The sequence below is a fragment of the Corvus hawaiiensis genome, chromosome 1 (genome assembly GCF_020740725.1).
Source record: "Corvus hawaiiensis isolate bCorHaw1 chromosome 1, bCorHaw1.pri.cur, whole genome shotgun sequence".
Classification (NCBI taxonomy): Eukaryota; Metazoa; Chordata; class Aves; order Passeriformes; family Corvidae; genus Corvus; species Corvus hawaiiensis.
This window is the reverse complement of record NC_063213.1, coordinates 92,914,025-92,941,344: the sequence shown is the minus strand read 5'-3', so window position 1 is coordinate 92,941,344 and position 27,320 is coordinate 92,914,025. Positions and strand designations below refer to the sequence as shown.

The following is a 27,320-nucleotide window of genomic DNA, read 5'->3' as shown; positions in this document are numbered from 1 at the left end:
GTGGGAGGGGGCTCTGAGTGGACCAAAGGGGTGATGGGGTTGTGAGAGGGGCTCTGGGGGCCAAAAGGGGGGGAGGCTGAGTGGGCTCGAAGGAGGATGTTGGGGATCCTTGGGGAGGCTGTGGGAGGGGGCTGTGTCCCAAAGAGACTTAGGGTCTGTGGGGAGACTGTGGGGACCCAGGGGAGCATGAAGGGGTTTGTAGGGCCGTTGGGTATCCAAGGTCACCCGAAGGGGGGGCAAGGTTTTGGGAGAGGCTGTGGGAGCCTGAAGGAGGTTCAGGCTCATGGGGGGCTCCAAAGGGGCACCGGGCGGGGTTGGCACAGGGAGGGGAGTGGGCGCAGACCCCAGGGGAATGGGGGGGGGGGGGCTCTGAGATGTCACTCAACCTGGGGATCTCTCTCCCCCACTGCACCCTCCAGCTGAACCTATTTCCCCCCAGACCGCATGAGGACCCAAATCCTTGGATCAGGAGCCGTGACCCCCAGCAGCCCCATGCTCCAGCCCCAGGTCCCTGTTGGGGCGCAGACCCCGCTGCCCCAGGAGGGCTCCGTGGCTGTGGTGCTGCGTGTGCGGCCCCCCAGCCCCCGGGAGCGAGCTGCACCCCCCGTCCTGCACGTCCTGAACCAGAACGTGGTGCTGCTCAGCCCCGAGGAGCCCGGCAGCGCCGGCGGCACTGCCCGCAGCCCCGGCCGCCGCCGCAGGAACCTCCAATTTGTGTTCGACCACGTTTTTGACGAGGGGGCCACGCAGGAGGAGGTGTTCCAGCACACCACGCTCCCTCTGCTGGACACCCTCCTCGCTGGCTACAACTGCTCCGGTAAGTCCTGGCACACACCTGTGATCCCTGCAGGAGCTCCTGCCCCATCCATTCCCAGGCTGAGTGGGCTCAGCAGAGCCCTGGATTTAATTTGGAAGCTCCCATGCATCTTTGGGAATGGGGTGACATAACAGCAACCCAAAACCACACAGCCTGAAGCTTGTTGGTTCCAGCAGTGCTGGGCCCTCTGGGAGATGGGGTGGAGAGGGTGGATGTGGGGTTGGGGTAGAGGTGAGGCTGGGCAGGAGCTGTCCAGGCATTTCGAGGGACAAGGATCACTCGCTCTTGTCTGTCCTGGGTCAGGAAGGATGGGAAGAAATGTGGTGGATGCATGGGGAAAGAGCCCCTTGGCTTTGCCATCCCTTCCCACCCTGAATGGCTCCGTAGAGCCGGGTGTGACCGGGCCTGGCCAGCTCCCACAGCCCCTCGCTGCTGCTGCAGCCCCTGGAGCCATTCCCAGCTGTTGGCAGCCGTTGGATGTCACGGGCACAGCGCGGGAGGAGCCCAGGGCTCTCCAGGCTCATCCTGTGCCAGGTGCTTGGACCAGGGGATGCTGTTCCAGCTCTCGGTGGTTCCTGAGAGCCACTGAAGGGCTGCCTCTGTCCCCAGGCCCCAGCACTGAGTGCTGCCTATGGGAGAAGGGCTGAGGCTCCAGATCAGTGTGTCCCACCCTGATGTGGAGGCTTCAAAGGAGGTGTTGGAAGATGGGGTAAAATAGAGGAATGACAAGGTCTGGAAGCAGAAATGCCTCGTGGGGAGAGCTGGGGGAAGCAAGGCTGTCAGCTTGTCCCAGGGCAGGGTCAGAGGTGATGTGAGCATGGGAGCAGTGCTCATCTGGGGACTCGTTGTGTCCCTGCACTAGAGAGGCTGAAAGCAGGGAGAAAAATTGCCCTGAGGAGCAATGGGGAAGGTTATGAGTTTTACCTCGTGTCTTGTCTGTGTGGGAAGCTCCTCTGCTCTGCTCTGCTCTCCTCTCCAGCCAGGACCCAACTTTCTGCTGCACCAGGTGAGGAATTATAGATCATTTCACCACCCACCCCTTCTCCTTCCAGTGTTTGCCTACGGTGCTTCAGGAGTCGGGAAGACCTACACCATGGTGGGCTCCAAGACCAGCCCCGGCATCGTGCACCTGGCCACGGTGGAGCTGTACAAAAGGCTCGAGGCCATGAAGGACAAGAGCTGGGAGGTCCTCGTCTCCTACCAGCAGGTTTGCTGTGGCCCAGCGTGTCCCCTCCTGCCTCAGGGTCCCCAGGGAAGAGATTTGGGGTTGATCCAGAGCCTGTAGTGCCACACTCAGGGTACCTGCAGTGTCCCCATCTGTGCACGGGGTCCGCAGGGCAGCCTGACTGGAAGCAGGATCCCCCACCCAGTGGAGTGAACTGGTGCTGCTGGTTTCTGCCAGCTGGAGCGCGGGGCTTTTCTCTTCCTTGCCATGCTCCACCAAGCACTGAGGGCTTCCTGGCTGGAAAGGCTGGAGAGGAGCGGGGTTGGGGGAACTGCTCACCAAAACTCTGGGAGCTGTCCCTGCCTTCCGAGCCCCATCAGCTGCTCCCAGGGGAATGGGGTCTGGAGGTGGGGTCAGGGGGGACCCCCAGTTGTGCCAGATCCTGCAGGGGTACCCAGCTCTTCTCCCAGCTCTCTGTCAGAGAACCAAACCTCAGCCTGACCTCGATTTCCTGCTCCAGGTGTACAAAGAGCGTGTGTATGACCTGCTGGAGCCCCGGGGCCCGCTGAACGTCTGGGAGCAGCCCGGGAAAGGAGCCGTGACACAGGGTCTCTCCTTCCACCAGGTCTGGGCACAAAAAGGGCACAAGAGCTGGGACAGACTCATCTGCACCGGTGCTGAGAAGAGCTGGGAGTCCTGGGGACAGGGGGGTGTGGAGGTCCCAGGTGCCTCCTGGCTCCTGGCTGGCACAGACGTGGCCTCGAGCTGCCACGGGCCCGCAGAGCTGCCGGGTGCCTCGGCCCCAGTGCCCGGGGCTGCTCGGCCTTGGGGTGTCCGGCTGCTGTGTCCAGCGGCTGATCCGGCCCCTGCCCGTTCTCCCCCAGCCCACGTCACCAGAGCAGCTCCTGGACATGTTGGCCAAGGGCAACAAAAACCGGGCCCAGCGTCACACCAAGGCCGACGCCACCTCGTCCCGCTCCCACGCCATCTTCCAGGTGAGGGCTGCTGCCTCTGGGATCGCTGCCATTGCTGCTGGAAACGGGGCTGCAAAACTGCCAGGACCAGCATCCCAGGGCTGTCCCCCTGAGCACTGAGCTGGGAATTTCGCTCCCCAGGGGCTCTGTCCATGTGCTCTCTGGTTTCTCGGTGCAAAGCTGCCAGTGGATTTCAATTCCAGCCAGGCCCTTGCCCGAATTCGCAGGGCTGTCACGGCTGCCTGGGCAGACGGAGGCTCTGGCTGTCACTTCAGCCCAAGCCTGGTGCCTCGGCCCTGGCTGCTTGCAGGGGAGGAGCTCAGGTGTCTGGATGCTTTTCCAGTCCCTCTGGACCTGACCAGCCTCACCCCTCTCTATCATCGAGCGTGGGAGATGCTGATTGTTCCCATAGCTGTCCCTTCCTGCCAGATCCCTTCCCTGGCTCTGCTCCTCATGTCATCACCAGGTGTTTGGCTCGTCCTCACGACATGCCAGGTTCCTCTCCTGCTCCTGCCTCATCTCCCCACAGGAATCACTGTCCCTTCTCCTGGAAACACAGAGCCCTGTCCCTGCTGGGGGACAGCCCTGTTCCTGCTCCAGCAGCTGTGTGGAGCCACAGCCTCAGCCCCTCTGTCCCCGCAGATCCAGGTGAAGCAGTGGGATCCTGCTGGCGGCCCCGCCGGGGATCTACGCCTGGCCAAGCTGAGCTTCATCGACCTGGCAGGCTCGGAGCGAGTCTGGGACCCTGCGGGCCGAGGAGAGGGGCTGTGGGAGGGCACCAGCATCAACCGCTGGCCCTCAAAACCGTCATCCGTGCACTGGCTGGAGCCAAGGTGAGGCTGCTCCTGGCCGGGCCCCGCCGAGGTCTGGCTCCCCGGGGCCCGGAGCTGAGCGGAGCCTCGGTGTCCCGGCACAGGGCGGGCAGAGCCACGTGCCGTTCCGGGACAGCAAACTGACCCGCCTGCTGAAGGACTCGCTGGGCGGCAGCTGCCGCAGCACCGTGATCGCGGCCGTGAGCCCCGCGGCGCCCGCCGGCCCCGACACCTGCAGCACGCTGCGGTTCGCCAGCCAGGCCCGGCACATCCTGCTGCCGGTGAGCACCGGGAGGGGCTCGGGAGCTGCTGGGTGGGGGGCAGGAGGGTGCGTGGTGGGTGCCTCCCGTATCCTGCGGGAATCTCCCAGCCCGGAGCAGGAGCAGCCGATGGAGCTGCAGCAGCGTGTGCCCACTCTGCTGCTAAAGCTGCTAAGCCCAGGGGCCCGCGGGGCTTTAGCCCATGGCACCAGGTCCCTGAGCACAGGTCCTGTCCCCTGCAGTCAGCCGGGGCTCCCGGGGGCCCTGGAGCCTGGAGAAGGCTGAGGAGCTGCCCTTCTCCAGCCCCAGAGGTGGGCCCGTGCTGCCCCATTGTGTTTTAACCACTGCCTCATCGCAGGCCCTGCAGCTGCAGCGCACCGGGATGTCTCCCCGCAGCCCCAGAGTAGCTTCCCTGCCTGATCTGCAGTTCCAGGCCAGGACACCAAGTCTGCTTCTGCAGGAGCTGTCTGGGCACCTGGAACAAAGGTGAGTGTCCTTGTGCCCTCCCCACATCCTGCTGCCTCTCCTCATCCTGGCCAGACTGGGTTGTCCATGGTCTGGATGGACGCGGGACCAGGGCTGTGCCTGGAGATGGTGGCCTGCCCCGTGGGCCCCTTGCATCTCAGGCTCTCCAGGAAGGGATTTAGAGCTTGGGAATATCCCATCTTCCAAATTTAACTCTCTTACCCCAAAACTCTACTCACAGCCTCTGCCCTGATGAAATGACTGCGAAGACAGAGGAGGTGGAGGTCCTGGCACTGGAGGAGTCCATCGGGCTGGAGGAGTCTGTAGGGCCGGAGGAGTCTGTAGGGCCGGAGGAGTCTGTAGGGCCGGAGGAGTCTGTAGGGCCGGAGGAGTCCGTAGGGCTGGAGGAGTCCGTAGGGCTGGAGGAGTCCGTAGGGCTGGAGGAGTCCATCGGGCCGGAGGAGTCCGTAGGGCCGGACGAGTCCGTAGGGCTGGAGGAGTCCGTAGGGCCGGAGGAGTCCGTAGGGCCGGAGGAGTCCGTAGGGCCGGAGGAGTCCGTAGGGTCAGAGGACTCCATTGGGCTGGAGGAGCCCATAGGACTGGAGGAGTCTGTAGGACCGGAGGAAGCTGCAGCTCCCAGCAGCCCCACAGAGCCCAGTGAGGCCGCTCCAGCCCTGGGAATGCAACTGAGCTGTGACGGTGAGGATTTGGGATGGGGACAGTGGGGACTGGCCCCTCTTCTGGGTCTCGGTGGGTGCTGGAGGAGCTGGTGGTGGGACACAGCTCCTGGCTGCGGTGGGCACAGGGCAGAGGAACGGGCGTGTCCCCAGGTGTCACCAAACGGGTCGTGCCCGGCATGGCTCCGGCCTCACTGTGCAGAGCGATCCGAGCTGGGCAGCACCTCGGGCAGGAGCTGGGAGCGGCCCTGGGCTCCGGGGAGCTCAGCTCGTGTGTGCGAGGCAGCTCCCACGGGAGGGATGTCCCTGCCCCAGGAGCCCAGAGCAGCAGTTCTGAGCCGCGTTTCTCCCGTCTCCGTTACTCCTCCCTGCTTCCCCTGCCCAAGCCAGCCGCGGTGGAGCCTCGCAGCCGGCAGCCGGCTCTGAGCAGGGCTGAGCTCTTCCTCCTCATCCTCCGTGCCACGGCGCGATCCTGGGAGCGGAGCTGTGGCTCTGCAGACCCCGTTTGCCGGGGACAGAGCAGGCACTGCCCCGGGGCACTGCCCCGTGGGACCAGCCCGGCGCCTGCGCCGGCTCTTTTCCTCTGGGTTGGATGCACTTTGATGGAACAGCCACTGGCAAAGGGCTGCTGCGGGCCTGGGAGAGCAGATCTGCACTGAGCTGGGGGGCACAGGGGGTGCTCCGGGGCTTGGGGGTGTCCGGGAGCTGAAAACAGGGAGGTGACTCTGTTTCTTCTCTACTCCTTTAGCCGAGGTGCCTGTCACCGTGCCCGATCCCCCCGTGCCCAGTGCCGACCCGGAGTGCTCCCAGGAGCTCTCTGCGTGCTCCAGCCCCAGGCCGATCTCTCCCGGGCCGGTTAAGAAGGTGCTCGAGTCGAGCAGCGATTCCCAGTCAGAAAATTCCCGCAGCTCCCGAACACGGAGGAAGCGCCAGCGGAGACATGGGAAGGCAGCAGAGATTCCCCGGGCAGCGCAGAGCCCCGCGCAGAGCCCCGCCGTGTCCCCGGGGCCCCGTAGTGTCAGCCCCCAGCCCTCCCCGCCGGCGCGCACCCAAAGCCCTGGCACCCCGGCGCCAGCGGCCGCACGGACCCCCAGCCCCGTTCCCGGGCCGGCTCCAGAGCTGCTTCCCCCGAGCGCTGAGCAGCAGCAGCAGCCAGAGCACCGGGCAGCCCTCCCGCATCCACCGCCCGGCGCCCCTCCCAGCGTTCAAACTCCAAACGCCTTCAGCTCCTCTCTCTTCCGTTCTTCCTGCAGCCTCCCGAGCATCCCCCCCTGGCCCGCAGTGCCCCTCTGCCCATGGTTCCAGCTGCGTCTCCGCGTTTGTGTCCCCGCTGTTGGCTCAGTCCTGTTCGTTTGTTTGCAGGTTATGGGTGGGTTTAGGAAATAAGTTGTTGTGTTTTTAATAAATTGTTCTGTTCCAAATCCAAGGGCCAACACGAGGCTGTTCCCTCCTGCCTGCCCCTCGTGTGGGGAGCCTGGAAAAGGCTCTTGCTCTGGGGTTGGGGCCCATCCCCCTTCTCCACCATCCCAGGGCGTGTGGGTGCCTCTGCACCCTTTGCTATGGGGGGTCTGGGCCCTCTGCTCAGTGTTCCAGAGCGCAGGTGAGGGCACACACGGCCATGGCCATCCATGCCAACATCCCAGGCATGTGAGCTGTCCCACTGTGTCTCTGTCACTGCAGTGTGATCGTGGCCCTGCCGCTGCACATCCACATTTCTAGTTCTTGTTTGCTCCTCGTGCTGTGACTGTTTGGCACTTCAAAGAGGGGATCCAGAAACCACGTGGGGTGTGAGAGGTTTCACCACAGCCACACACACCACTGGTGGGGCTTGAGCCAAGGAACATCAGGCTGCACTGGCTGGCCTGGTCTCTTCCCCAGGAGGAAGCAGTGGCACAAGCATTGCCACTTTGGAAACCACTCCCCAAGCCTTTCTATGTAAAGCCCCTCCCAGCAGATGGGCCAGCCAATGGTCGAAGATTCTCTTGCCCTCTCTAACAGGCCCCAGTCATCAAGGCATAGCCCACTGCCCCAAAAGCCAATACCCTCCTGCCGGCACCAGCCATGAAGATGGTGATCTGCACTAGAGATCCTCTCTAAGTTCCCATCCAACTCAAACCACGATGAGATGTTGGGGGTTCCACTGTTCCCAGCTCAGCTCCATTGTTGCCAGGGCCATGGGTGACAATGCTCCAGAGCTGCTGGGGACAGGTGGGTTCCAGAGTGGGTGACAGAGGCTGGGCTGTTTCAGGGCAGGATGCTCCCAGCAGATCCCTGGCTGGGCTGGGTGAGTTCTGCTGGACCAGAGACCACCCGGAGCAATGGGGACGAGGCTACTGGGAGCTGCCATTCTCCTCTCCCTGGTGGTTGTTCTCCAGGCCTTTGCCATTGAGAAGAAAGGGGATGTGTTCAAGAAGATGGCATGTCCCGCCTTCCTGATGTTCGAGAATGCCGCATACTTGGCAGACATGACCTTCGAGCTGCCCTGCAGGTGCAAGCCCGAGGAGGCCTCCTCTGTTGTCTGGTATTTCCAGAAGAACCTGCACAGCCATGAAACCACGGTGCTGACGGACTTCAACGGCACCGTGGTTGTGGACTCGAGCCACGTCCGCGCGGGCAGCGACCTCCTGAAGCGCTTCAGCATCCGCATGTTCAGTCTGATCGTGTTCCGAGCCCAGGTGAGGGACTCGGGGCGTTACCTGTGCGGCACCAAGGAAGGGCTCTTCTTCTATGGCTACGATGTGGACGTGCAGCCCACCAGGCAGATCACAGTGGCTTTTCTGGACAACGACCAGCATGTCCAAAAGGACTACACGAAGAAGGAATTCACTCTCTTCACCACCTTCTGGGACTGGACCAGCTGTGACCGCTGCGGGGTGCGGGGTGAGCAGCGGCGGATCGGGCTCTGCTATGTGCAGAGTGCCCAGCTGAACCCCCGGTACCGCACAGCACTGCCCAACGTCACCTCCTGCGGCTCCAGGGCCGTGCCCGCACACTTCCGGCGCCTCATCCACCTCCGCAGCCCCGAGGTGGCCATCCGGAGCTGCCTGGCCCCTTGCCCAGAGAAGGAAGTCCCCGAGGAGGGTGTGCAGTCCATCTCCAACATCGTGTACAAGCTGGGCAAGAAGCCCCAGCTGCCTCGTGTCCCCATCCAGTACCACAGGCAGCCCTCCCAGAGTGACCTGGTCATCACATGCCCGGGAGCACGGCCTGAGCACGCCGTGGCCTGGGACAAGGGCTCCGTCCGGCTCTACCGCTCCCACTACCTCGTGGGGGTCAGGAAGCACATGAGGGTCTTCATCGACCACGGGAACCACCTGCACCTCCAGCGAGTGAGCAAGAGGGACAGAGCCACCTACTTCTGCTGGCGGGAGGGCGAGCTGGTGGCCGGCTTCCAGCTCAGTGTCACCTTCCAGCCCCGGCGCCAGCGGAGCCCCACTGACCCCGAGTCAATCTTCGTCATGAGGGCTGTGGGCATCAGCTTTGCCGTCATCACCGGCATCTTCTTCCTCATCCACGTGAGCCGCTGCTGCTGTCAGGCGTTCAGGAAACCGGCCAGGTTATAGCAGCTCTCCCACAGGACACTCGGACACCTTGGATCACCCTCACATTGGGAATTTCCAGTGTGAAGTTTTCATATATTTTGGTTTCAACATTTTTTTCAACGTTTCATTTTGGCTTTTTGAAGGGAAGAGAACATTTTTTCAAATTAATCTGGCAATTTTCTTCAGAAATGTCTCTGCTTTTGAGGTGTTTTTAACTCACCCAACTCAGCACAGAATTAGGAGTTAATGTTTGTGCCTGACAGAGTTATCTTGCAAGTCTCCCAAAGGTGATGGCATCTCTGCAGGGTCCCAGCAGGGAGCAGGATGTGCCCTCCAGGCTCATCTCTTTTGTTTGAGGGTGTGACTTGAGGATTTCAGCATTCCCAGGAGAAATCCTGCTGTCCAGGAGGGCACTGTGGGTCCCAGCAATGCTCCAGCACTTGAACCATGTCGATGATGGTGAGCCAAACACCTGGAGATGATGGTGAGAAGCAAAGTCAGGAAGGGAGGCAGGAAGGGACAAAGCTATGGAAAACAATCTGCATCTCCCACACTCAGAGATGGAGCAGGGTACAGCTGGTTGGGTCCTTGAAGGGCAACAAACGCACCCAAAGCCACAGCATGAGCCGGGATGGGCTCACGCACAGAGGCAGCTCCAGGCCTGACTCTCCCTGTGGATTTTGCCACTGAACTCAGCCCCCAGACAGAGCCTGACAGTGTCCCCAGGGAGGCACCAGCTTGGCTGTGGGTGCCAAGCCCAGGGCTGGTGCAGGCCAAGAGGGACACAGGCACCAAGACTCACCTGGCAGCACTGCTCCATACCTTCTCCTCTGAATCCCTAAAAATCTCCCAGTAGAATCAAACGTGCTTCCCCCACTGCCCTGTAATCCCCTCAGCCCCACCAGGAGCAACCCCTGCACGGACTGGAGCTGCCACAGAGGTGCTGGAAGCTGAGGACTGCTCCTGTATCCTCTCGAGCCTGTGGTTTTCTTGTTGGGAGGCAGAGCTGGCAGTGGGAAGGGCGGATTTCCAGCAAAGCTCAGGGATTCGTGCAGGCAGGAATCCAGGACCCAACAACGAGCCCAGATGGGAGCTGGCTGGAAAAGCATCCAGACACCTGAGCTCCTCCCCTGCAAGCAGCCAGGGCCGAGGCACCAGGCTTGGGCTGAAGTGACAGCCAGAGCCTCCGTCTGCCCAGGCAGCCGTGACAGCCCTGCGAATTCGGGCAAGGGCCTGGCTGGAATTGAAATCCACTGGCAGCTTTGCACCGAGAAACCAGAGAGCACATGGACAGAGCCCCTGGGGAGCGAAATTCCCAGCTCAGTGCTCAGGGGGACAGCCCTGGGATGCTGGTCCTGGCAGTTTTGCAGCCCCGTTTCCAGCAGCAATGGCAGCGATCCCAGAGGCAGCAGCCCTCACCTGGAAGATGGCGTGGGAGCGGGACGAGGTGGCGTCGGCCTTGGTGTGACGCTGGGCCCGGTTTTTGTTGCCCTTGGCCAACATGTCCAGGAGCTGCTCTGGTGACGTGGGCTGGGGGAGAACGGGCAGGGGCCGGATCAGCCGCTGGACACAGCAGCCGGACACCCCGAGGCCGAGCAGCCCCGGGCACTGGGGCCGAGGCACCCGGCAGCTCTGCGGGCCCGTGGCAGCTCGAGGCCACGTCTGTGCCAGCCAGGAGCCAGGAGGCACCTGGGACCTCCACACCCCCCTGTCCCCAGGACTCCCAGCTCTTCTCAGCACCGGTGGAGGCACAGAACAGTTTCAGGCTGTGTGTTTTGGGGCTGCTGTTGTGTTTCCCCATTCCTGCAGCTGCTTGGGATGGGGTCATGGAGCTGCCAGAGGACACGGCTCCAGATCCAATGGTCTGGTTCCTCATGCACTCCTTGAGGTAGGGGTGGGTTCAGCTGGAGGGTGCAGTGGTGGAGAGAGATCCCCAGGCTGGGAGAGGCCTCAGAGACCCCCCTGGGCTCTGCTTCCTCCCCTCCCTGTGCCAACCCCGGGCAGTGCCCCCTTAGAACCCCCGTGAGCCTGAACCTCCTTCAGGCTCCCACAGCCTCCCCTACAACACTCTCCCTTTTCTGCCCTCTCACAACCTGACACCCCCTTAAACCACAGCTTCCCCAATTATTCTGCACCCCCTTTTGGCCCCCAAAACTGTCTTACAGCTCGCCTTTGGGCTCCCACAGGAGTTCCCATGTGGGGAACTGGGGTTCAGGAGCAGCTCCCAGCGGAGCTGGCCCAGAAAAGGCTCTTGCTCTGGGGTTGGGCTCCATTGTGGCTTCCCCACATCTCCATCGTCCCTGGGTCCTGTGGGTGCCTCTGCACCCTCTTCTGGGCACCCTGCTCAGTGTCCCAGAGTGCAGGCGAGGGGTGGGGGAGCCACCTGCCCTCCTGGTACCTGGCACTGTACAGTGATGGGGGAGGGGTTTTGTTCTTTCTTTCCTCCCTGCTCCAACCCCATCACTGCCCCCCTGGTGACACCCCCACCCTGGGACAGAGACCTCCAAGCACCCGACCCAGGGACCAGTGTTCCCACCCCGCCTGTGACCCCCTTTGCTGCCGAGCCAGGGCACCTCTGGCACTGCCACCTCTGGTTCCCTGCACCAGCTCCTCACAGCCACCCTCGGTGGTGACCACGAGTGGCAGGAGCAGGGCCGGGACCGGGACAGCTCCGCGTGTGCTGCTGTCCCACGGGGCCGGGGTCACCGGCTCCTCCTGGCTCCTTCCCTGCCCGGCAGCAGCTGATCTCACCTTTGTCTCCTTGAGCCTGGAAGCTCCCAATTAAAACTCCCAGCCCGCTCCCAGTTCGTCTCATTAAGGGGGGCCGGGTAACAGGAGGAGGAGGAGAGCCCAGCTCTGCCTCCTGCCGCTGCCGGCAGTGGCAGCTTCCCCTGCTTTGATCCCGCTGCGTGGGAGCCAGGACAGAATCAATCCCCGGGGAGCAGCGGGTGCCCCCACAGGACCCCAAAGCTCCCCAGCCCCCGCTCTGTCCCCCCTGCACCCCGCTGGGAGGGAGGGAGGTTCCCTGTCACCAGAGCTGTCACACAGCTCGTGTCTCCAGGGATGCCACCGCTCTGGCTGGGGACACAGGAGTCCCGAGGGGATGTGTAGGTGCCCCAAACCTGGAATTTCTGTGGGCACAACCCCTGTCGCTGGTGACACCAGCACAGGACAGCCGGGGGGACACGGGGCTGGCTGGGGGCAGGGAGCTTCTGGGGATTAAAGAAGGACGTGGCAGCTGCCCCAGTCCCACCAGTCCCACCAGTATGGTCCCCAGTGGCTCTGGGTCTCCCCAGATTGCACCCACAGGGACACAGCCGTTGCCACAGCCCTCCCCACTGGCCACTGTTGGTGGTCCAGTGCTGGTGGCCGTGGTCCCGCGGGGTGTCCCCGTCCTACGGCAGGCAGGAGCCTTTCCCGGCCATCGGCTGCCATCTACTGCCAGCGGCGAGGCCAGTGCCCATCCCTGCTCCCGTCCCTGTCCCCGCAGCAGAGTCCCAGGGACCCCCCTGTCTCCCAGCTTCACCCCAGCTGCCTCTCGGGGCGCCCACCCTGGTGCCACCACGTGTCGCTCGATGTCCCCATGTCCCCAGAGCACCCCCATCCCCTCCCCGGGCCGTGCCCAAGACCCATCCATGCCCCAGTTTGTGGCCTTTATGCTGTGACTGGGAGGGACAGGGCTGGCGGTGGCCCCGTGCCCGCCCCTGGATCCAACCCCCGGTGCTTCCCGGCAGTGCCGTGCCCTGGCACAAAGGTCTCTCCCGGCTGTGCCACGGCTCTGGCTCTGCACAAAGCCCCTTTCAGCTGCTGTGGAAAGCCCCTGGCACCCAGTCCTGGCCACCACCGCCCCCTGCCATGTGCCACCAGGGGCAAAAGGCCCCCCAAACTCAGTGGATGTGTGGCCAGTGACCCGGCCATGCACACTCAGCTGTGTAGGACAAACACCTATGCGGATTTGGGATGGGGACTGGGGGTCCAGGGCCACCAGCCAGTGCTTCCACAGACCCCTTGGGATGGGAAGGGCTTAGGAGGTTCCAGCCACTTAATTAACAGCCAGCCTTAGTAGCCTGCCTTCATGGCCAGGCTGGGGTGATGGGCTCTGGGGGCTGGTGCTGAGCTGTTTGTGCCAGGGCTCATGCGGGGGGATATACGCTGTCTGTGTGTCTGTACACGCTGTCTGTGTGTCTGTGCACGCTGTGTGTGTCTGTGCACGCTGTCTGTCTGTGCACGCTGTGTGTGTCTGTGCACACTGTGTGTGTGTCCATGCACGCTGTCTGTGTGTCCGTACACACTGTCTGTGCACGCTGTGTGTCTGTGCATGCTGTGTGTGTGTCTGTACACACTGTGTGTGTCTGTGCATGCTGTGTGTGTCTGTGCACACTGTGTGTGTGTCTGTGCACAGTCTGTGTGTCTGTACACACTGTGTGTGTGTCTGTGCACGCTGTGTGTGTGTCTGTGCACACTGTGTGTGTCCGTACATGCTATCTGTGTGTCCGTGCATGCTCTGTCTGTGTGTCTATGCACGCTGTCTGTGTGTCCGTGCACGCTCTGTGTGTGTGTCTGTACACACTGTGTGTGTGTCTGTGCACACTGTGTGTGTCTGTGCACGCTGTCTATGTGTCTGTGCATGCTGTGTGTGTCCGTGCATGCTCTGCGTGTCTGTACACACTGTGTGTGTGTCTGTGCACACTGTCTGTGTGTCTATGCACGCTGTCTGTGTGTCTGTGCATGCTGTGTGTGTCCGTGCATGCTCTGTGTGTCTGTGCACACTGTCTGTGTGTCTGTGCACACTGTCTGTGTGTCTATGCACGCTGTCTGTGTGTCTGTGCATGCTGTGTCCGTGCATGCTCTATGTGTGTGTGCACACTGTCTGTGTGTCCATGCACGCTGTCTGTGTGTCCGTACACACTGTCTGTGCACGCTGTGTGTCTGTGCATGCTGTGTGTGTGTCTGTACACACTGTGTGTGTCTGTGCATGCTGTGTGTGTCCGTGCATGCTCTGTCTGTGTGTCTGTGCACACTGTCTGTGTGTCTATGCACGCTGTCTATGTGTCTGTGCATGCTGTGTGTGTCCGTGCATGCTCTGCGTGTCTGTACACACTGTGTGTGTGTCTGTGCACACTGTCTGTGTGTCTATGCACGCTGTCTGTGTGTCTGTGCATGCTGTGTGTGTCCGTGCATGCTCTGCGTGTCTGTGCACACTGTCTGTGTGTCTGTGCACACTGTCTGTGTGTCTATGCACGCTGTCTGTGTGTCTGTGCATGCTGTGTGTGTCCGTGCATGCTCTGTGTGTGTGTGCACACTGTCTGTGTGTCTGTGCACGCTGTCTGTGTGTCTATGCACGCTGTCTGTGTGTCTGTGCATGCTGTGTGTGTCCGTGCATGCTCTGTGTGTCTGTACACACTGTGTGTGTGTCTGTGCACACTGTCTGTGTGTCTATGCACGCTGTCTGTGTGTCTGTGCATGCTCTGTGTGTCCGTGCATGCTCTGTGTGTCTGTGCACACTGTCTGTGTGTCTGTGCACACTGTCTGTGTGTCTATGCACGCTCTGTGTGTACACCCGTGTGCAAGGGAGGCACCTGTGTGTGTGCCCTGCATGTGGGGTGTGTGTGCACAGGGCAGGGAGGGCTGGGTGCGTGTGGGCATGGCCAGAGACGTGTGTGCATCCCTGCAGGTGTGTGTGTGCTCGAGTGGGGGTGTGGGCATCTCTCCTGTAGAGCCCTCTGTGCGTCTGTCTCTATGATCTACACGTGTGTGGATCTCTCTGTGCAGATCTCTCTACAGGTGTGTAGATCTCTACATGCAGGTCTCACAAATATTCTGTGTGCAGATCTCTCACCCAGCATCCCCAGTGCCCCACGGCATCGCACCCAGCCTCGCACGCAGCCCCCACCCACGGGGTGCCCGTGGCCACCGCTCTGTCCCCAGCCTGGCGCGTTCCCCAAACCCCGCAGTGCCCGGTGCGGGGGCCAGCGGTGGGCAGGGGCTGTGCCGCGGTGCCCGGGCTGGGCGCCAGGGCACAGCCACCCCGCCGGGCGCCACAGCCTGGCGCCGTGCCGGCCCGCTGGCTCCTGGCCGGGGGCCAGCTCCGGGCAGCCGGCGGGACGGGGGCTCCCGGGCTCCATAAAAACCCCCGGCCGGGCACATCGCGCCCATCCCTGCGGCATGGAGAGCCGGCGCCTGTCCTCCTACGGCCGCCGCTTCGGCCCCTCCATCCCCGTGTACCGGGTGCTCGCCGCCAGCCCCCCGGGCCGGCTCCGGGCACCCCGCAGCACCCAGCTGAGTCCCCGCCTGGGTCCCCGCCTGGGCTCGGGCAAGATGGACTTCTCGCTGGCCTCGGCGCTCAACTCGGAGTTCAGGGAGACGCGCACCAACGAGAAGGTGGAGATGATGGAGCTCAACGACCGCTTCGCCAGCTACATCGAGAAGGTGCGGCTGCTGGAGCAGCAGAACAAGGTGCTGGTGGTGGAGCTGAACCAGGCGCGGGACCAGGAGCCCTCGCGCACGGCCGACATCTACCAGGAGGAGCTGCGGGACCTGCGGCGCCACGTGGAGCAGTTGGCCACCGCCAAGGCCCGGCTGGAGATGGAGAGAGACAACCTGGCCGAGGACCTCGGCAGCCTCCAGCAGAAGTAAGGCACTGTCCGGCTTGGGGTACCCTGGGGACCAGGGTGGCCCACTTGGGATGGGGTCAGGGTGACTACCAGGACCAAGGTGGCCACTAGAACTAAAGTGGCAACAGAGACCAGGATGGACACCAGGATGGCGACCAGGATCTTTCTGGTGATGGGAACCATGGTGGTGACAAGGACCAGGGTGACCCTTGGGACCAGGATAGAGACCAGGGTGTACCCAGGAGTCACAGTGGCTACTGAGACAGGAGCAGGGTAGCCCTGGGGACCAGGGACAGGCGTGCACCAGGATTGTGATGAGAGTATGGGTGACCCCTGAGAACAGTGTGGGATGGTGAGGGGTGTGCAGGGTGGGCACACAAGCTGACCTGGGTTTGGGGGGTGCCGGTGCTGTGGGGCTGTGTCAGCCCAGGGGCTTCTGCCCATGGGCTGTGCCCAGCCATGATGCCAGATGTGCAACTGTGCCTCTGCTCCGGCACAGGCTGCAGGATGAGGTGACCCTGAGGCTGGAGGCCGAGAGCAACCTGGCTGCCTACAGGCAGGTGAGGGCAGGGGCCAGATCCTGCATCCCCCAACCTGCACCCCGGGGGCTCAGCTCCCAGCTTGGCCTCCCTGGGGAATGGGCAGGGATGGGGTAGGGATGGCCAGGGAGGTAGCAGGGACAGGAAGGGATGGACAGGGATGTAGCAGGGATGGGCAGGAGCAGGAACTGAGGGACCTGTATGTGTTACAATGGTAACGGGTACTCAGGTACAGGACAGGAATGGAGCAGGGATGAATGGGGAGGGCATAGATGGACAGCTATGGAGCAGGGATGGGCAGGAATGGCAGGAGGAGGCAGTGAGGGACTGGGATATGCTGTGATGGGCAGGGAGAGGTAGGGCTGGGTGGGAGCGGGAGGGAATGGACATGACCGGGCAGCTCAGGACAGAGCAGACCCAGTGGCCAGCTGGGACAGTCCCTCCTGTCCCTCCACGGACAGGACGTGGACAATGCTGCCTTGGCTCGCCTGGACCTGGAGCGGCGCGTGGGGACCCTGCAGGACGAGATCGCCTTCCTCCGCAAGGTCCACGAGGAGGTAACCCCGCTCTGGGGCCGGGGGTCCCGGGGTTCAGGGGGCTGCCCTGACCCCCCTGTCCCCACAGGAGCTGCGGGAGCTGCAGGAGCAGCTGGCCCGGCAGCGGGTGCACGTCGAGGTGGACACGAGCAAGCCGGACCTGACGGCCGCCCTGCGCGACATCCGCAGCCAGTACGAGGCCATGGCCGCCAGCAACGTCCAGGAGACCGAGGAGTGGTACAAGTCCAAGGTGCAGTGGGAGCTGCTTGCCCCACGGATGGGTGGCCTGGCTGCCCCCTCCCAGGGTGTCACCATCTCGGGGCTGGGGTTGATCACCCAGGGGTTGGGTGGTTCTCCTCGGTGGTGTGCGGGGTTTGGGAGCTCTGCTGTCCCCGCTTGTGCCAAGCATGTTTCTCCTTGCCACGTGTTCCTGGGGCCATGTCCTTGCTGTAGAGCAGAGCAGGGTTGTGTTCCCACACTGTGTGCCACGGGAGCACAGCCCTGCCCTGTGGTCCCACCCCATGGCACACATCCCCTGTCCCAGTTCGCGGATCTGACGGATGCGGCCGCCCGGCACGCCGAAGCCTTGAGGCTGGCAAAGCAGGAGGCCAACGAGTACCGGCGCCAGCTCCAGGCCCTCACCTGTGACCTGGAGGCTCTGCGGGGCTCGGTAGGTGACAGCCATGGGGTGCAAGAGAGCGGACACGGCCTCAGGGAGCTGCCACCCCCAGGGGGTTCCCTGGTGGGACCACCACCCAATGCCAGGGGTCCCCAAGGGTGGGAGATGGATGGGCACTGGGGAGAGCCCCCAGCTCCCGGGAGGAGGTGGCCATGGAGGGTGTCACGGCTCCCTGTGGCCCCCCAGAACGAGTCCCTGGAGAGGCAGCTGCGGGAGCTGGAGGAGCGCTACGCCCTGGAGACGGCCGGCTACCAGGACACGGTGGTGCGGCTGGAGGAGGACATCCGCAGCCTCAAGGAGGAGATGGCCCAGCACCTGCAGGACTATCAGGACCTGCTCAACGTCAAGCTGGCCCTCGACATCGAGATTGCCACATACCGCAAGCTGCTGGAGGGCGAGGAGAGCAGGTGACGGCTCCATCCTGCCCCTCACCCCAGCCCAGCCATGCCCCAAACCAAGCCCAAGTCCTCGTGGTCCCTCTGGGGTGTCCGGCTGGGTTGGGGACCATCCTCCAGCCCTGCTGCCACAGCCTCAGGCAGGTGGAGCTGGGGGGCAGCAGGACCTCATGCTCTTCCCAATGTTCCCGGTGCCCCACAGGATCACCATCCCTGTGCAGAGCTTCTCCAACCTGCAGATCCGAGGTGAGGCTGTGCCCACGCGTGGGAAGGGGGAGCAGGATGGTGGCACAAACAGGGGTGGTTTCTGGGGGCTCTGTGGCAGGAGATGCCACCTTGGCCACCCCTGCCCCATTCAGAGGGATCAGGAGGTTTTTCTCTGAATCTCAGGGAACCGGGGCTCCTGGGTTCTCCCAGGGTGGGGGGAGGAGGGTGCCATGGCCATGTCCCCAAGGCTGAACATGTCCCCAAGGCCAATATTGTCCCCAAGACTGATCACATCATCATGTCCTCAATGACAACCAAATCCCCAAGGCCAACTGTGTTCCTCAGTGACAACTGTGTTCCCAAGGACAACCCTGTCCCCAAGCTCAATCACATCCCAAAGCCACCTGTCCCCATGGTCAACAACATCTCCAAGGCCAGAAATGTCCCCAATTGTCCCCACAGCTCAACTGTGTCCCCAGGACTCATCAGATCCCACAGCCTGCCACATCTCCAAGGCCAACCATGTCCCTGAGGCCAATCCTGTCCCTGAGGCTGGTTGTGTCCCCAGGGCTTCTGTCTCTCATGGGTCAGGGGTTTCCAGCCCAATCCATTTCCTTTGGGCTTCTCCTCTTGAGTGTGGCTGGAAGGGCCATACCCTGGGCAGGGCGTCACTGCCTTGTCCTGCCCATGTCCCCCAGAGACCAGCCTGGACACCAAATCCGTGTCAGAAGCCCATGTGAAGAGGAGCATCGTGGTCAAAACTGTGGAAACCCGAGATGGAGAGGTGGGAAATCCTCATTTGTGTCACCCACGCTCCATCCCCACCTCCCCACAGGGTGTCCCCAAGGGACTTGCACATGGGGCCACCACCCCCGAGCCCCACGAGCAGCCCAGGCAGGGAGCCAATGATCCCTGAGAGCACGGCATGATCCGGCTCTGGGTCATGGTAGAGCTGAGGTTGGCAGCTCATAGCGAAACTCGTCCTGTCCTTATCCCTGTCCTTGTCCCCACGCTCGTTCAGAGCCCAGGCAGGCTCAGCCGGTGGCAGAGCCCGATCCCGGGCTGACAGTCCCTCTGCCTCCACCCCCAGGTGCTGAAGGAGTCCAAGCAGGAGCACAAGGAGGTGCCGTAGGGCGGGGGAGCCGCAGCCGCGCAGGTCCCGCCCGCTGCCGCGCAGGAGCCCCGGGCCGGGCACGGGGCAGGGAGGGACCGGTGCCGCTTCGGCGGGGGCACCTCCCTGCCGTGCACCCCTCGCCTCTCCCACCTGCCCCCGTGCCCAGAGCCCCGTGGCACCCCGGTAGGGGCTGGCAGCCAGCAGAGCACCCGTCGGAGCGGGCAGCACCCGGGGGAGTCCAGCGGGTCCGGGCGGAGCCGAGCTCCCCGCCGGGATGCTGCCGCATTCCCACGGCACGGGGTGAGCCGTTCCTGCCGCATCCTGGGTCTCCAGGGAGGGAGTCTGTCCTGTTTCGATCTCAGTGCACCGTCAGACAACACGATGGTGCCAAGAGCATCTCCCTGCATCCACTCTCTGGTCTGGGAGACCTCCCCGGATCTCCCCAGTGCACCCAGTCCCTGGGCACTCTTGGGTGGGGGGGATGCAGGGTGCGAGGTACCGGCTGGAGAGGGACATTTCCCTGTCACCAAGCACTGGGTGAGCTCAGCTGGGAGGCAGGGGCAGGAAGAAGAGGAGCATGGAGAGGCAGGGGTGGAGGAAGAGGAGGGGGGTGGAGAAGCAGGATGCTCTTGGGATGGTGTCAAGGGGTGACAAAATGAGGATCAGGAGGGGTTCCTGAGGGTGCTGGGGTGTTTGGGGTGGGTTGTGGGGGCTACACAGTGGCCTCAAGGACTTCTCCTGGCACAGAGCCACGGGGCTGTCCTGATCCCACTGGGTGATTGTCACCAAGGTGTCCCCAACACTGGTGGGGAAAAACCAGACCTGAGTGGCTCGTGGTGAGGGTGACCCACGGCCCTGTGGCTGGGGAGTCCCACGCAGGTGAAAATGGACAGGAGAGGGGTGCAGAGGAGGAGGAGGAAGGTGTTGGGGCCCCTGTGAGGGTCCCACAGCACGAGGTGCCACCTGCAACCCAGGAGTGACAGGGGAGTCTCGTCACTTGGGGGTCACACTGGGAGCCAGGGGCTCTGGGGACTGGGGCTGCCCCAGCCAAGTCCCTGCCCTGTACAGAGCCTGAGCCCACCCCCTCCATGGGCATTCAGGATGGGATTGGAAGAAATCCCTTGTCCCTGGGCTGCATGTGGCCCTGTCCCCCACTCGTCCTCCCCCAGACCAGCACACGCCCCTAGGGCCGTTGCCCAGCCCGGTGCTTGCCCGCAGCTCCGTCCCCACCTTCGCCTCAGCCACTGACCACGAGCAGGACCCGCCTGATGCCACCTGACATAGGAACAATGACCCAGCAGCACTTCCCGTGCCCTGCCAGCCTTTGGGATGAGCACACAGCTGCCCTTGGGTGCCATCCCCTCGTCCCCTCTGTCCCCTCACCCCCTGGGTCAGGCGCTGAGCAGCTTTGCTCTGACTCCAGAAACAGCACCCAGTCCCACAGCTGCCATTCCCAGGGCAGGAGGTGTTATGGGAGCCCTGGGTGGTGCCCAGGGTGGGAATGGAGGGGGATGGTGCTGGGCTGGGACACCAGGAGCAGCCTCCCTTGCTACTGAATTAATGCACTAACGCCGCCGCAGCTCGGGATGAGAATAAAGCTAATGAACACACTGAGCTTCCATGGTCGTGCCTGCATCCACCTCTCCACAGCCAGCACCATGGGATTTGGGGATTTTGGGCAGTGGGGACCTCTGGGAGCCCAAACCAATCCTAATGTTGCAGGGGGACAGGGGGATGTGCTCAGGGCTGAGCCCTGGGGCATGGATACACTCCAGGGGCCAACACCCACGAGGGACTGAAGGGTGAGGAGAGGTGCAGGGATAACCTCCCACAGCCGGCAGTGGGGTGGGAGAGAGCCCCTTCCCGGGATGGGAACCAGGGAGCTGCTCGGGGTTCTTCACCCTCAAACCCAGCTCCTTCCCCACACAATCCCAGGCTGCAGCTCCTGGGATTGGATGCAGCTGTTGGGGCTGAGGGTGGATTTGGGGTCCTGCACATCATTGACACGGTTCAAGTGCCAGAGCATCGCTGGGACCCTCCGTGCCCTCCTGGACAGAGGGATTTTTGTTGAAATCCTCAAGCCACATTCTCAGAAAAAGGAGATGAGCCTGGAGGGCAGATCCTGCTCCGTGCTGAGGATGAGGTGTCATCGAAACCCTGCAGAGATGTCACCACCTTTGGGGGATGTTCGAGACAACTTTGTCAGGCACAGACATCAACTCCCAAATCTGCGCTGAGTTGGGTGAGTTAAAAACACCCTGAAAGCAGCCATTTCTGAAGAAAATCACCAGATTAATTTGAAAAATATTTTTTCCTTCAAAAGTAAAGAAAAATACTTAAACAAAAATTTAAAGGTTTGCTCCAGCTGAGGCGCTCAAAAGGAACACTGAAGGGTTTGGGACACACAGTTCTCAACAAGGAAAACAAGGCAAAAAAGGGTGAGAAAAGCAAGTATTAATTGGATCAAAATAGTTTGGTGGATGTTTTTAGCAGCCTCTTAGAAAAACAGCTAATAAATCACTGGTGCGGATGAAGAACTCTACAGAGTTTGGCCAGAACATCTTGCATCAGTTCCAAGTTTTCTTTTGAAAAGGACTTTATTGAGCTTTAACCCCCACTGCCAACCAGCGGCAGAGCCAGGAACAAATCCTGGTGCTGTGAAATCCCACCTGGAGCAAACCCTGGCTGTGTCAAACCCTGCCTGTCCCTACTGAGCTGTGCCAGCACAGCGAGTTTCCCACACCAGTCCTTGCTGTCCCACTCCGGCCCCAAGGGGAGGCAGAGCGGGGACTTGGCAGTGTTTGACTGCTGGTGGCCAGAACATCGGGAATTTCCAACGGGAGGATGGTCCGGGGTGTTGGGGAAGATGAAACAGGAAAGCCAGGCGACATCGAAATGAAAGCCACTTTTGAAATACCAAATCTTAGTTACTGAACAACTGGAAAACAATGGTATGGCCGACTGAAGGTAATCCCCTCTTGATGGAACAATACCCTCTGCTTGCAGGCAGGTCCAAGGGTCAGAGCAGACCCTACTAGCTCAGCAGAAGGGGTCCAAAGAGTAGTTTTTAGAAGTTAAGATGTAACACTCTATGGTAATATAAGAACTCTTATAGGCTGTATGTAAATGCTATAGGATTTGTATCTTGTATTAGATTGGTTAGTGGCAATTAGAATATTCAGTACAGAAAATGATTTATTGTATTGTAACCAAGACTTCACCATTCCACTCTTACACACTCTTACTACTTCTTCTTCACTCTCATTCCTCTCTCGCTCTCTCTCTCTCTCTCTCTCTTACTCGCTTACTCTCTTGCTCTCTTGGGCCTGCTCAGAGCTGCCAGCTGCAGCTCTAAGCAGTGCCCCTATACCCACGCCCTTTGCAATAAACCGCATGTTCCAAGATCTGACTTCAGAGATCTCTCGTCCCCGTCCGTCCCGACCGTCCGACCCACACCAAAGCTCCTACAGTCTGACGCCCATCGTGATTGCCGAACCCCCCAAAGCACCTACACCGGGGTGTCTGAGTGCCCCGTGGGGAGTGTGCTCCAGCCTGGACGGGTTCCTGGGCACCTGCCAGCAGCGGCTGGCGTGGGCAAGGATGATGATGATGATGATGACGATGATGCTCATGTTTGCTCCCTGTGGACCCTGCCTGGATGCCCATGCAGGTGAGGATGAAGACAATGATGACGAAGCTCATGTTTGCTCTCCACAGACCCTGACTAAGTGCCCACATGGGCAAGGATGATGATGATGAAGGTGATGATGATGATGATACCCATGTTTGCTCCCTTCCTGGATGCCCACATGGGTGAGGATGAAGATGATGATGATGATGAAGCTCATCACAGACCCTGCCTGGCCCCTCAGCTCAGCTCTTGGCAGCTCAGGTCACACCATGACCTGGCTGACCTGGAAAGGGTCCCGGTGGCCCTCACGGCCCCATCCTGTCACCATTCAATCTCTGCTCTAATGCATTTCTCCCAAGTTTTCCCACCAAGCCCCAGGGATTTTGCCTTTCCCAAGAGGTGGGGATGCAGCAGGCTGCTCCCAGCCCTGACATCCTCACACTGAGCTTTGGACCACTCAAGCAATGTGCCTGTTGCCACCAGAGCTGTGACTGTTGTGCCAGGGCTGTTCTGGCATCAAAATCCTCCATCCCGACCTTGAGTAACTCCAGGATCTTCTTTTGTTGAACTCTCCAGCCCTCAGCTGCCCTCAGTGTGCAAAGGCAGGAGGAATGGCAGCACAGCAGAGTGCAGGGACACACATGTCCCCTCAAGTGGTGCCCCAAAGCCCAGTATTCCCATGCCAGGCCTTGGAGCTGAACCTGGATGCTGCCATCAGGTGCCTGGTGGTTTCTCCAGGGCAGGTGGGAGTAGGTGGTTCCAGTCTGCTGGGGTGACTCTGCTGTTTGCTGCAGGGGGTTTGGGAAAAAAATGGACCTGACAGTTGTCACTGTCATCGATTACATCTCCTAAATCCCCTCAGTGACCATGGACAGGGGTGGAAGAGGGAAGGGACTATCTGGGTTTGGGTTCTCCTTCAAAACTGCCACCCAGTGTTTTCTTTCCCTCTGTTTTCTCCTTATCCTAGAGACTCTCCCGTACCCATCCGTGAGGACACCCTGCTCAGAGATCACAGCACCACAGCTTGGGAGCTAAATTTTATTTGTGCAGAACTTGTGCTCTGGGTGATGCCAAAGGCAAGCTTTGAGTTTCTTCTGAGCCTCTTTTACCCTGTTTCTGCTCAATCCTGGTGCTCCTGCTCCCTCAACTGACCTGGTAACACTTCATCAGCTCCACCACTGTCCTCTCCTCCTCGGTTTCCTTTTCCAAGAGGGTCTCCACGGGATGGGCTTCTCCCCCTGCCTCATAGCTGGCCGGGCTGCCTGGCTGGCCAGCAGCCTGACAATCCCTGCTCTGCAGCTTCCTGAACAAATCCTGGCTGCTCTCCTTCTCTGGCTGGCTCAGGAGAGCCACGTTCAGCCCGAAGCGCTTGGTGCCCACCAGGCTCTGTAGGATCTGAAGGATGGCAGCTCTGTCTCCAGGACAGATGTTCTCTGCCAGCACTGTGAGGAATTCCCCCAGGAGGCCAAAGCCCACATCAGCCTGGAAGATCCTGCCCAAGGCCTCCCCTCCGAGCTCCAGCAAAAACTGGTATTTCTCTGTCCCACTTTTCAAGCATCTGCGCCAATCTCTGTGAAATTCCGCGGCGGTTGCGGGCAGCTGATCCAGCTCCTGAAGGAGAAAGGAGTCACTCAGCTCCTTTTGGTTTTTTCCCTCTTGAAGACTTTGATCCCCTCCCCCTGATCAGCCCATGGACAGTTGAGATGTTTTTACCAGGGGCTTGGGCAGCACAAGGAGCTGCTGAGGGGGAAAACAGGAAGACAAGGAAATACCAGGTGCCTTGAGCCCCGATAAACCAGGGAACTCCAGGGGGAAAAGGGAAGTGTGGATGAGATGTGACACCCACTGTGAACACAGATGGCCGTGGAGTGCCCCAGCCCCAGCCAGAGTCAGACCCTCTGCCCAGCCTGGATCCACCAGTACTGCCTGGGAAGGGATCTCGTGGAGATCGGGGCAGGGCAGGGAACACTCTGAGCACTGAGAGACAAACCCAGGCAGTGGCAGAGGAAAGGTGGGCGATGCAAACCCCAGAAAATGTGCAGATGCCCTGTACCTGTCTGGTACCACCCGGTTGGTGGGGCTGTGGCGGAGTAGAGGCTGAGAGCTGAGCTCCAAGTGGCATTCCCAGATAAAGGAAATCCCATTTTATACCAGCTCTAATTAACTGCTGAGCCCATCCCTGCTGGGTCACTGATGCACAAGCTGAAGGAGGAGGCAAATGTGCAGCTTTTCTACAGCCAGGGAACAAGGCAAAGGGACATCAGCTGGGGCTGAGCACAGCAGGAAAAGCTCTGGAGATCTGAGCCTGGTGCTGATGGGACTGGGAGCAGGATTTGCCTGGGCAGATCATTGCTCAGTCCAAGGAAACACAACGCTACCCAGGAGACTTGCAAAAGATCCTGTAATAAACACAGGTCAATGAAATCCAACATCATAAACAATCCATGGGATTGTTTATAAGGCAATCCATGAAACTGCATTATCATGGGAAACATCCACGGGAAACATCCGGTGACCAGGACACTCCAGCATGGACAGAGCCCACGGCAGGGCAGGACTGAGGTGACTCCAATCACAAATGACCCGGACAGAAAACGTCCTGTCCTTGTTTCCCACCACTGAGGGACTCAGTGAGCTCGTCAGGCAGCAGGATTAACCCAGCCCAGCCCTTTTCCATGATCACTAAACCATGGGCAAAGCACCAGCTGTGCTCAGGGAATCTCTGCAGCCAGAGGCTGTTCAGAGAAGATCCTGGTGCACAGCCCTGGCCCTGGGTCCCAGGCTGCAGCTGCTGGGAGCTGCTCCCAGCCAGGAGGGACGGCTCCCCCAGGCTGTTCCTGGCCACCATGGGAGGCACTGGGAGCTCTGGGTCCAGGGTGTGCAGCCAGGCCTCCATTCCCACAGGGATGGAGCAGACTCTTCCTGAAGGGGCCCAGCCTGACCCTGTGCTGATCCAAACGCTGATATTCCAGGGGCCCGGGAGGGCTGGCTCACCCCCAGAGTGAGTCCTGGGTAACCCTTGCATTCCAATTAACACCCAGCTGATTCCCAAGTCATTTCCAGATGTGGACGAGGCCCTGGCAGCCTCTCCCTCCTCACCTGTGGGATCTCCACAGCGCAGGCGGGCACTGCCTCGGCCGGGGCTGCACAGGGATTCCACAGCACATTCCTCCTCTGTCCCAGCCTGTCCTTCTTCTCCAGAGGCTTCAGGTGTGAGGCCAGCACAATCTCCCTACAGGGAACAGGGACAGGAGGGACACGTGGCAAGAGGGAACACTTTGGGGCTTCAAGCTGCTTCTCTGAGGCAATTTCTGACTTTGGGCTGTATGGATCATCCTGAGGGGCTGGACAGGCTGCAGGAGCAGGCCCTTACCAACACAAGGATAAACCAGCCTAAAATCCCTCAGGGATCCCATCACAGGGACTGGCAAGATGTCTGGGGGAGAAGCCACTTGAAAGTGTTTTCCTGCTTCTCAGGGATCAGGTGGCATGGCTGAGTGAGACAGATGTGAATCCGTGAATGGAATTTGATCTGGTCCCAGAATGTCTCCCAAGTGTGGTCAAAGTCCTGGATCTGCCTATGGATCCTGGATGTCAATGGACAGGAAGTCCCCAGATGGATCTATAGGGGATCCAGGGCTTGGGTGGGCATTCGGCGTCCCAGACAGATCTGCAGATGGACCCTGGGCTCTGGTGAACACTGGGAGTCCCCAGATGGATCCATAGGGAATCCAGGAGTTTGGAGGGCACTGGGAGCTCCTGGCATTGCCCCCGTGGAGCAGCCCTGCCATCCCAACCTGCTCACAACCCCCTGGACAGAGCAGTGACAGCACTGGGAGCAGGAACGGGCTGGGAAGGGCACAGGGACACGTCACCCTCCGCTTCTGCACTCCCAGCATGGCCGGGGGCGGTGTGGGGAGAGGCGGGGGCTGGGGGTGGGAATGGGAAGAGGTGACAGTGTCCTGGAGAAGGGACAGTGTTCTGGGGAGGGGACAGTGCCATTCCACTGCTGGCCACAGCCGGGCCACCGCAGGGACCGGCCACAGAGCAGGGACAGATCTCAGCCCCCACGGGGCCACCTGAGGAGTTTTGGGACAAATCTGAACCACGGCCGAGCGTCCGCGCCTGCGGGCTCTGTCCTCGGAGCCGGGGCTGTCCCGGGCATCCCGAGGCCGTTCCAGGGATCCCGAAGCTGCTGCCCCTCGAGTCCCCCATGATCAGTGCTCGGGCCATCAGCTCCAGCCCATCCCGGGGCAGCTCCGAGCTCAGACCCTGAGGGGTTCCGGAGCCCCAAACGAGTTCCCGGCTCCTCCCGAGCCCGGACGGCCCCGCCAGCCCCCTCGGGCCAGTCCCCGAGCCCCGGACCTGAACTGGCCGTAGTCGGGGACGCCCTGGCGCACCGCCCGCAGCTTGGCCTCGCCCTCCCGCTGCCGCCGCTCGTCCTCCGCCAGCGCCGCCCGCAGCTCCCGCTCCAGCGCCGCGAGCGCTGCGGCCGGATCCATGCCCGGGGCGCGGGACCCCTCCTGTCGGGACAGCCCTGCCGGCGATGGCTTCGAGGACCCCACTTCTGTCACAACAGCGCTGCCAGGACCGGCCCAACAACCCCGATCTTATCGTGACAGTCCTGCCTTGCAGACTCCCACTGTGACAGCCTAAAGGCCACGCACGTGGACGGCAACTGGGAACCTCTCCCCTATCGCGAAGCGCCCCCAGGCCCTGACACACCGCTGGCCCCGGAGCCCCTAGCTCTGTCGCGACAGCCCCGCTGGGTGACGAGCAGCTCCGCCCGCAGGGCCGCTCTCTCTATCGCGACAGTCCCGACCCTGCCACGGCCGCGCTCCCGCTGCCGGAGCGCCGGGGCCGCGCGAAGGCCCCGGGCTGCCCCCGCCGCGC

At 61.5% G+C, this 27,320-nt stretch overlaps 4 protein-coding genes across 4 annotated transcripts; 3 read left to right on the top strand and 1 right to left on the bottom strand.

Moving 5' to 3' along the window:
- Positions 1-392: 392 nt before the first annotated feature.
- On the top strand, positions 393-6,590 carry KIF18B (kinesin family member 18B). The gene is given in 10 exon segments (XM_048313541.1): positions 393-817; positions 1,870-2,024; positions 2,503-2,607; positions 2,867-2,977; positions 3,599-3,746; positions 3,749-3,789; positions 3,873-4,049; positions 4,387-4,514; positions 4,735-5,192; positions 5,919-6,590. Coding segments are annotated over 10 exon segments (2,334 nt in total). The 5' UTR covers positions 393-444; the 3' UTR covers positions 6,557-6,590.
- Positions 6,591-7,488: 898 nt separating this feature from the next.
- Positions 7,489-8,733, top strand: FAM187A (family with sequence similarity 187 member A). Its single transcript, XM_048321702.1, has one exon. The coding sequence runs from the start codon at positions 7,489-7,491 to the stop codon at positions 8,731-8,733; it is 1,245 nt and encodes a 414-aa protein (XP_048177659.1).
- A 6,123-nt stretch (positions 8,734-14,856) lies between these two features.
- Positions 14,857-20,410, top strand: LOC125330471 (glial fibrillary acidic protein). Its single transcript, XM_048313588.1, has 9 exons — positions 14,857-15,344; positions 15,826-15,886; positions 16,327-16,422; positions 16,490-16,651; positions 16,946-17,071; positions 17,267-17,487; positions 17,678-17,721; positions 18,381-18,466; positions 18,773-20,410. Exons 1-9 carry the CDS (start codon positions 14,878-14,880, stop codon positions 18,812-18,814), a joined length of 1,305 nt encoding a protein of 434 aa, XP_048169545.1. The 5' UTR covers positions 14,857-14,877; the 3' UTR covers positions 18,815-20,410.
- Positions 20,411-23,451: 3,041 nt separating this feature from the next.
- CCDC103 (coiled-coil domain containing 103) lies at positions 23,452-27,296 on the bottom strand. Its single transcript, XM_048313712.1, has 3 exons — positions 26,793-27,296; positions 25,527-25,659; positions 23,452-24,038 (listed from the first exon to the last, which is right to left on the bottom strand). The coding sequence occupies exons 1-3, from the start codon at positions 26,927-26,929 to the stop codon at positions 23,571-23,573; spliced, it is 738 nt and encodes a 245-aa protein (XP_048169669.1). The 5' UTR covers positions 26,930-27,296; the 3' UTR covers positions 23,452-23,570.
- Positions 27,297-27,320: the final 24 nt, after the last annotated feature.